At 41.0% G+C, this 9,707-nt stretch overlaps 1 protein-coding gene across 3 annotated transcripts in view; it reads right to left on the bottom strand.

Moving 5' to 3' along the window:
* Positions 1–1,819: 1,819 nt before the first annotated feature.
* The window catches only part of creb5b (cAMP responsive element binding protein 5b), a 69,895-nt gene continuing 62,007 nt past the window's right edge, over positions 1,820–9,707 (bottom strand). The window contains exons 8-11 of one of the 3 annotated variants that reach the window (XM_084384872.1): positions 9,182–9,502; positions 7,087–7,314; positions 4,632–4,740; positions 1,820–3,739 (exon numbers count right to left, since the gene is read on the bottom strand). In XM_084384872.1, the coding sequence (XP_084240998.1) occupies positions 3,615–3,739; positions 4,632–4,740; positions 7,087–7,314; positions 9,182–9,502 (783 nt within the window). In that variant the 3' untranslated portion in view covers positions 1,820–3,614. Of the gene's footprint in view, positions 3,740–4,083; positions 4,195–4,631; positions 4,741–7,086; positions 7,315–9,181; positions 9,503–9,707 lie in introns of those variants that run through there. The other 2 variants (XM_084384873.1, XM_084384874.1) reach the window with 2 other exon arrangements.

Genomic DNA, 9,707 nt, shown 5'->3' with positions numbered 1-9,707 from the left:
CCGCCAAACCCAAGCCTTCAGGGTTTAAATCGTGTCCTTCTTTGGGCGACCCATTCCGGGCTCCATTCCGGTAAGCCCACACAAGTTGCATTGCTCCATAGACTGACAGTGGCTGGCTCTCGCTGGTGTGGGAACTGGGAATCGCTGAGTCTTCTATATGGCTATTCCATCCTCTGCTGCGCAGAGGTCAAAGTGCATAGACAGCTACAAGATTTCCACCTCTCAATGTGGAGGTCGTTTTGCACGCTCATGTTCCAAACACAGTGCTGCGAGGAAAGGCGGTGGGAATCAATATGTTCCATTTAGGAGGGATGAAATATCCTCTACAAACTGTGAAAAACATGAAACAAAGTTCTGAGCTTAGCTGCTGGAAGAAAGGCCCTTTTTCGGCAGAGGGGAAACATTTTGGTGCATCTCTCCGCATAATGCTAATACATGTCCAGCTGGCCTGTGTTCTCATCACAGGCCTCCTTGGTTGAAGAAGGTAAAAGAGAACATAAACACCAAAGAGTCCAAAAACAAAACAGTGTCTGCATTAAAACACTAGTAATTAGTCATTACAAAAAAAGCGTCAAGGCCTTAAAGTTCAACCTGAATTGAAAAGAAATGCACTGATAAAGGTATTACTAAGGGCTGACATTCTTCGCTATGTGAGTATTTAAGACATATTCAGGCACATAGTGACATTTGGAAAGCAGTGTCTAGATCGGTCTAGATCAGTACCTGCGAAGAAATAGTAAAATGCTTCATTTTCGCAGCAGAGAAAAACAAAATAGGACCAAATTGCATCATTATTTGCAGTTAAACAAGAACAACGGGACTAAAGGCCGTAACATACCAAGCCGACACATCTGTCAGCTCAGTTTTTAGTTGGACCCCATCGGCAGATTTTTGGCCGATTGAGCATGTTGAATCTGTGTAGGGCAGTAGGTGAAATAGATCACTCTTGTTGGCTGTTCGGCTTAGGGAACAAGTGCCCGAGAAGATACTTGACAAAGTCAAGAGTGCACACACAGAAGGCTCTTCTTATTTTACATAATGTAAATTCGCATTCCAATATGCAAATATTTTCATAAAAACATGACCATCTGGAATGAAGAAAGTGATCAACATGATTCATATTTCAAAATGGTAAGCAAGCGCTGCTTTGTTCATGGTTTGTATTTCAGCAGTCCTAGTTCCGGTTTCCCTTTTTGAATGACGAATACAGACTGCCAACTGCTGCTATGGAAAGTTTCCTCTCACAGAACGAACATGCTAGTTGGCCGTTGGCTGTAGTCTTTGCGGTGTGTTCAAGCGGCAGACGCAAGGCGAAAACAATGTCGGCTTCTAGTTCGTTGATGCCAGTTTGGTTTGTCACAGCCTTAAAGGGATTTAGGATTTCATGTAAGTGAAAATCTATCAATCCAAAATCTAACGGGCAGTCCATCATACACTCATGAGGTATACGGGACTTTGCACACGCATCCCTTAAAATTACACAAAGGGCACAAGTACACATTGGAATGTCGTTATTAGGGCCGGTTCACACAGAATGCGTTTTCACGTTCCACTGCGCAGCATTTATTTGGGTGCATCTTACCAAGACAGCAACATAGTGTCGGCCCAGATCCGGCCCACGACTGGTACTCTGTTACGCTATGTTGCTGTCTGGGCAATCAGCTCCCTAGGTTGTGAATGAGTGTAAGTTGTTTGCACAAATTCGGGCACTGCTAAGAACCCTGACTTACTTCACCCTGTACTCATTTTAAAATGCCACCACTTTTGTTTATCAACAACAGAAGGTTTGATATATTTTAAAAGTACAGAATCTTCTTTTGCGTGTCATGATGTGTATGTTTTGCGCTTCAGAAAATGTGACATATTTCCCGGTAAGGGACCATTGATGCTCCCTGGCTTTTGTGGTGCATTGGGGACTTTTTTTAGGGAGTGAACGTTCCAGTGAACTGGAAGTGGCCCTTAAAATGGCAGACTCCCCGATCAGTGCCCTGACTACTAAACTTGGGAGCTGATTGAGACGCACCCTTTATTTTTCAATGTAAACATCTGCTACACAGATACTCGATGCCGCGTCAAGTTGTAAGCAGTTCAACTTTCAAAAATGCGTCTCAAAAACCTGCATTCTTTTCCAAGCCTTTCATGCTTAATCCAGCGTTTTAAACGCAAGAACGTGTTCTTTTGTGAACGGCCCCTTACAGTAAGATGCTGGCTGTATACTAACATCTCCAATTCAACAGCACATTTCCAGAACCTTTAGGGGTTTGACAGTTTCGTAGGGACTATATTCAAGTGCAGAATTGACCTTAGTCCATGTCAAGAAGGAAGCCTCATGATTTCCTAGGCAGCAAACAAACAAGAACTTTAAACTGGGATGTATCAAAACATATCCTATCACAATAAATCCTATTAAATTAAATTTATCTCACAGTCAGAATGCCTGAGGAAGATCTAAACAATACTCTGAGCCAAAACGAAAGCTGATTTAAAGTAGCATTTAACAACGCATTTGGCTCACGTGGAAGTTTTCCATAGCCTCAGGTGAAGCAAAATCCTTCCAAAAGTTTTCCATGGCATTATTCTGGTGCAAGACGCACTTGAGGAGCATTTTGGACAGGGTTGGAAGGCCCATCTATGAGTATGTTACATATATAAAATGTACTCAAGAATGTGCATAATACTTAGTCCACTCTCTGATCCGAAACAGATACTGAAATGACTGCCAGTAAAAGAAGTGTGCAAACTAATGAGGACCAGGGGTAAATCTGACCAGAAGTTGCACCATCTTAAAATGAAACAGCTGATGGCATCTTCAAAAATATTCAGACTTAAATGCCAAGTTAGATGTTTTCCTGGTGCTACATGATTGCAGCTGTGATCTCAACACTTTGGGAATACTCTGAAATCTCACACACGTTCAGCGAGGCATATGCTCACAGGAGCCTGTGTGAGCTTGATAAATGCATTCCATTTACATGATCTGTACCAGCGAAGGAGTCAAAGCTGTTTCGTTTTAAAAAGATAACTTTTGAAATGACATCTGAAATGAAAGGAGCCAATAGGTTGAACTTAATCTGATCTAAATTCTGGTCAGAATGAGCAAGTGAACACAATCAGATTAATATTGCTTCAGGTTACTTTCATTACGAATTCCCTGTTGGAGACTGCCCTTCCTAATTTATCCTTTTGAATTAGATAAAAGGGGAATGTGAGAGTAGTTGTTATTACAATAAACAGAAACGAAAGGACAAGATCTTTTTGGCAATGGAAAATTCGTAGCAAAAGCTCTCCAGCTATCTGAATCTTGCCATTTGTAAAGGCAGTTGTCCAGTAGTAATCCAGGAACAGATGTAGCAGATGTAACAACCCATCAGTGATGTTCTTGACAAGCGAGATGGTGCCCGATGAATTATGCCGACTCCCTTTTTTTTAAGCGGACTCAAATGGTAACATAAAACACACAGAACTAAACAAAATGGTAATCAGTTTACATTTACAAATTACAAACAGACGAAAAAGCTGCCACAGAGGCACAGAGGTGTGTGTCTGTCCAGAGTTTGCAGTCGGGATGTCCAGCGTGTAAAGGGGGGATGGGGTGTCGTCAGGGGGTCGAGTCTCTAGTGGATGGGGTTAATATCTGTGCGGTGATTGGGTCCCGTGCTGGAGGTGGTGATGGTATTGTGCTGGATGACTTGCTGCTGGGTTACAGGGGTGGGACTCCCTGCCGGACTGCTCTCTGGACCTGAGGGACAAGAAGAGAGATGAAGATGTGTGTGTGCGTCCAGCTGTCTGACATCTGTCCATATCCGTCAGTCTGCCAGTCACATCTGCTCATCACTCAATCCATCCATCAATCCATTCATCCTTCCATCCATATGTCTATCTATCCATCAGTATTGCTGTCCATCTGTCCTTCCTTCCATCCATCCATCTGTAGAATTTTCTATCTGTCCATCCATCCATATGTCTGTCTATCCCTGTATCCATCCATTCATGTATCCATCCATCCTTACATCCATCAGTATGTTTGTCTATCCATTCATCCATCCATCCATCCATCCATCCATCTAATCCATCCACCCATATGTCTATCTGTCTGTCCATCCATCCATCTATTTGTCTGTCTCCATCCATACATCCATATGTCTATTTGTCCATCCATCCATCCATCCATCTGCATGTCTTTCTATTTGCTGTCTAGAAAATAAAACAGTATAGAGATCAATAAAGAGATCTCATTTGTGATTTTTCTTTCCTATGAGAAGACTGAATAATAATGTAAAGATAATAAACGCCACACTTAGATGAATATTTAAATATTCACATCTTGTATTATTAATGAATTTGGAGGTTTAGAAAGACAGGCAGGGCACATTACCTGAAGGCATTTACTGTGCTTCAAAGTGAAAATGGAAACAATATATCTATTTCCTGCATTATAAACACCACAACAGGTTGTTCAGTGACTGAGGAAATGAGTGTGTTTTCCCCTCCCTTATAACCAGGGAGTGACAGCCTCCATACATTTCAAAAATGTCACAAGTATCTATATCAGTGGGTGTGTCCTACAAACAATATAAATCTGTTATAACGTAATGTCACCCCTGGCCGTGTGTGTGCGTGATAGTACTCACTGAGGTAACCTTGAGACTCTTTCTGCATGGTGGTGATGGGACAGTCCTTATGTGTCAATAACAGCTGTTTCAGTTGTGTCACCTCATTCTTTAGCATGGTGACCTCGCTCTGCCAACAAACACAATGATAATATCAAACACTCACAAAAAGTCCCTCAGTGTTTACAGGAATTCAATAACTTGTTGCTAATGAAATATCCAATCCAATCATACACTTTGGCAACAGACATAAAACATTTTTTTTCTTTCTGGTGTGTAGCAACATAAAGTTGAAGCAAAACTAAATGTCCCTCATTATTCCACAGATTAAAAACATGCATATTTCACAAAGCACAAGTTTCCTGGATACAGCCTGGCCTGGATTTGACTGCTTAAGAATTACTGTCCGTTGAAATGCCTCCATAGTTTAAAATTAAATTCAAGCCATGTTGGGGAAATCACGTTTGTGACAGCTAACCCCTTTGGTTCCTTCCTTAGTATGCAAACAAATCTAAACAAAGTCACACATGTTTATGATGTTTTGTTTTTGTCATAAACCATACAATACTTAACATAATTATGAAGAAGGTCTCTGGTGGCTGTATTGGCAGCTTCACGTCAAACCTCCCAGCAGACACACTAAATTAAAGGCCAGACAAGTCTGGGTCTCATTAGAAAACCTCATAATGAACAGGCGGTGAATTCTCAGCAATTACCATTGTGGGAAACACTAGCATCTGATCACACAGTGTTCTTGGATTTGATTAAACGATTAAGCAGAACCAATATAAATATATGGCAGCGTTTCAGGGATGCTTGGTGGAGAAGAATCCTCGCTTTGACAGGTACCATGTTTGTGACTGTGGGGTGAATATTTCCCAAAAGACCAAACAAGCCTGAACAGTGGGATTATGGGAGTGCCAGGGTGTCTATGAGCATTCTGTCCCATCTCGTCAAACTATGCAATAACAAAGAAAAACAAACACATTTAACATGTTTTGTTCTATTGTTGGTGGGAACTAGGGCTGGGTGAAATTATATCTCAATATTTTTCAGCCTTTTGACTACATAAAATATATATATTGATGTATATTGCTTGGATTAAAAACTCTCTCTCTTTTTTTTTTTTAATCAGAGGATCCTTCATTTCAATTAAAGCTAATTTAATATGTATTGTTTAATGCAAGATGCAAAATACAGTAAACATTGCAACAAAGGCATGTTTTTTTCACATTTGTTTACTAAATAAAAGGAAGAATATGACTTTATGTTTTCATTTATATGCACCAGTACAGCTACTGTATACATCAGAATAAACAGAAATATTTGCCTACATATTTTTTGCTAAATGTCATCCATTTTCTTTTCTTTTTTTACTTTTATTCAGCAAGGATACATTAAACTGATCAAAAGTGACATTTATAATGTGAAAAAATTCAAAAGTAATGACTGCTGAAAAGTCAGCATACTTACTGTTTTTACTGTATTTTACTGTAAATATATTACTGTAAAACAGACGGTTTGAACTGATTCAAGTCATGAGACCAAGATGAATCACAAAATGTAATTAAAAACGATTTAAACTCTTTGCAATATTCACAAAGTTGTCAACAAAATATATTTTAAATATATCAGAAGTATTCTTAGATCACCTAACCCTAGTAGGAACTTTTGATTAGACGGTGTTGTTGCCTAGTGGTTAAAATTGAAAGACTGGTCGTGTTAACTGAAAGACTCAAACCACACAAATGTGCAACCAGCAAATATTCACTATGTTGTCCCGGGGCAAGACAGGGTAATGCTCAGGTCAGAGAAGAGCAGAGAGTGAATGATGTGGCATGATGGAGAAAGACCACCCAAAGATGGTCAGGCTGTTCTGGTTTCCAGGTTTTAGAGGGGCTTTGGATACGTGTCATATGGTTAGAATGGGAGACCGGCTGGCCGACCAACTAAACCACCTGAAACATCCATGCTGAAAACCAGTTTAGGCTGGTTTAAGTTGTGGGCAATGCAGGATGCACTCAACACATCCTCCAAAAATAGACTTACATGAATATCCACACGGCATCAATCTTTCAGGTAAACCTCTATGCAGATTCAAGGTCTATTGAGAGCCTAAATAGACGCGTTCAAATGGAAACCTCGAAATGTACCGTGATGCTCAGAGGTTTTACTGGCCTACAAACCACACATTCAGCTGCAGCTGGGCTGTGCTCTGGTTACTCTATAGACCTCAATAACCCATTGACCCTTCCCTCCTCACAGCCGTCCCCGTCTGCTCTCCATCTACAGTAGCTTCAGCTGTCAAATGAAGGGTGTTTATGAGCTTCTGTGGTCTAGAGTAAGCTAATACCGAGTGAAATATGACGCCAGGCGTGAAATACATCTCAGTGTGTGTTCCAAAGTGAAGTGCGTTTTAACGCTTAAGAACCGAGGCCTTCAGCTGAGGAGAAGTGTGCGAATGAGTGATGCTGACCTGCAACTGCATGTTGGTTTGGGTGAGCTCCTCGGCTTTCTTTTCTAGCGACATCACCCACACTTTCCTCTTCTGTCTGCAGCGTGTGGCGGCCGCGCGATTCCTCTCCAGGAACTTCCGTCTGCGCTCGTCGGGGTCTTCATCCATGACCCGCCTGCGACGACCTCCGCTGGGCGGCGGGGACTGAAGGGTCTGCGTCGGCTGCATGTGCTGCGCAGCTGGAGATAACTGTAAAAAAAGAAAGAAAAAAGAGTCTGAAGTTACATTCTCTCCCGAGGCATCATATTCATATTCATAGACCTGGCTGCCGGCCAATCACCTGCCAAACATTCTCCTCGTTCAGACCTCTCCAGCCAGAAACTTCCTGTCTGGGAGTTTTCTTTAAAACAACATGTGCCCTGTACACGTGGCCCTACGGCCCTATGATGGACGTCTGGGTGTGAGAAACAGCAGTCTGATTTACAGGCTGCCCCACCCTCATAAAGAGGTGTCAGGGCCCAGTTTTCCACTCGGACCAATGCTCTACGACACCCTGAGAAACAGGGCCACTACCAGCGCACATGGCCCACAAAAAGCTTCTTTGACATATGCTTGGCAGTTGCCATGTTTGCCGTCTTCAGATCATTACAGGTTTCTGGAGGCGATGGAAAATACAGTGGCTTTGATGGTTTGTATGTATACAGGGCCCCTTCTTTGGCTTAATAATACATTAAGGCAGACTTTCTGAATCACAAAAAGATGGATTCAGTCATGTCCAGACCTGAAGGTTCATATAAATAAGAGTGTCCACGATAAATAAAGAAAAGCTCTTTTAGAAATCTAGTGTAAACACGTTTCATTTTCTTAGAAACGTAGACAACTTGATTTGATATGATTTTGAAAAACTTTTACACCATTTTCAACAAAAATGTCATGTGGTGCAAGTCAAACATAACATACTGTTTTGCATTACGTTTACTTTACAACATTAAAAACATTATTATTAGAGACGTTTTTAAATACATTTTCCAAGATAAAAATGCTTTTTTTAAATCATGAATTATTAATTGATACAGTTTTTGAAGATTTTACAACCTGAACTAACATTGCGTTTTCATAATGTGGTCAAATTATCTAATATATTAAGAAATGTATTGACCTTGACACACACACACACACACACACATGAGTCTGCAGGGGTCTCTCTATGATATAATTTCCTGTTTTATGTTTTTTTCTGTGAGTCTGCATCGGAAATCGCATACTCTCTTGACTAGGCACTTATTCTGAATAAGTAATTACGTTATGTTTTATATAGTATGAGTGTGTGTAGTATGAAGGTAATCTGGACGTACTACATTCGCCATGTTGTCATTATCATGTGATGTGACCTATCAGCCTCAGTTCACTGTCATTCACAAATCCTCTCCTGTGGCCTCATGGGAGAGTAAAGTGTCCATCGAATGCACATTTCAGAATCTCGCCGGAAGAAGTACGTCATCCGGGCACTTTTTGCCTACTCTTTTATGAATACTGTGAATTCAGACATACTTTTTTTTTGTCACATACTGTTTTTCGCCTACTATATATATATTAGGGAAGTATGCGATTTCAGATGCAGTATGTATGTTGGTCGCACCACATGACTTCGATTTGGCAGACAAACGTTTTTGCTTATATATTCTAAATATAAATAACCCTTCAAAAAAACCCATTAAAAAAATTATTCTAAACTTCTTGTCAGTCTTTTTATTTATTATGATATCAAGACAACTGTACCACTCAGAAACGTATAATTATAATATATTTATATTATAAAAATTTATAATTATACTTATTAAAGAGGTGTATTCAAGTAATGGTATTTTTAAATGTACAGTGTTTTTGAATAAAAACACATATATTAATTTTACACCAGATGTTCACAACTTGGCCCTAGTTTAACTTTTTTTTATAATTATTTATTAGACATGACTCTGCTGAAATCAGTTCATCCCAACTCAACTCAAATAAATTTGAGTAAGTTCAATTCAGCTGAACTCATCAATCCCTTGTACATCACTTGTACTTAAAAGCATTAAAACCTCAACGAATGCATCTCAACCCAGTTCAGTACCTGTGAAGCAGCGGAGTGCATGGGTTGGTGCGGAGAGGTCTGGTGTCCGTGTGCAGGGTGCAGGTGGGGCGGGTGGGAGTTGTGGTGCCCGTGGCTCTGTGGGTGGTGATGGGCGCTCTGTGCGTGGCTGGGGTGGTGGTGGTGGGCATGGTGTGGGTATCCGTGAGGCGGGCCCTGCATGTGCTGGTGAGGGTGAGAGTGCAGGTGGTGGTGCCCGGCCTGATCCTGCCGCGACGGCATCATCTCCATCATATGACCCATGGAGTTCATGCTGCCGTTCGCCATGCCCCCTGGATGGTGGGCAAGGGCAGCTTTCAGTCTCTGCATAGAAAAATGGGGGGAAATGGTATTTATTAGCAATATGACTAGCAAGTTTCAAATGCTCCATTTAAAAAGAGCATTATATTTGGTCCATTGTACGAAAACCAAAGGAACCTGTCACTAAGATTAGCACCTGGGGGAGGGGGGCCATGTTGTGAATGTGAACACTGCATTAAATGTTTTTAGTATTTTTATTTTCCAGTGA

Source organism: Rutilus rutilus (assembly GCF_951802725.1).
Source record: "Rutilus rutilus genome assembly, chromosome: 17".
Taxonomy (NCBI): Eukaryota; Metazoa; Chordata; class Actinopteri; order Cypriniformes; family Leuciscidae; genus Rutilus; species Rutilus rutilus.
Note: the sequence above shows the minus strand (reverse complement) of the source record. Positions and strands in the feature narration are given on the sequence as shown.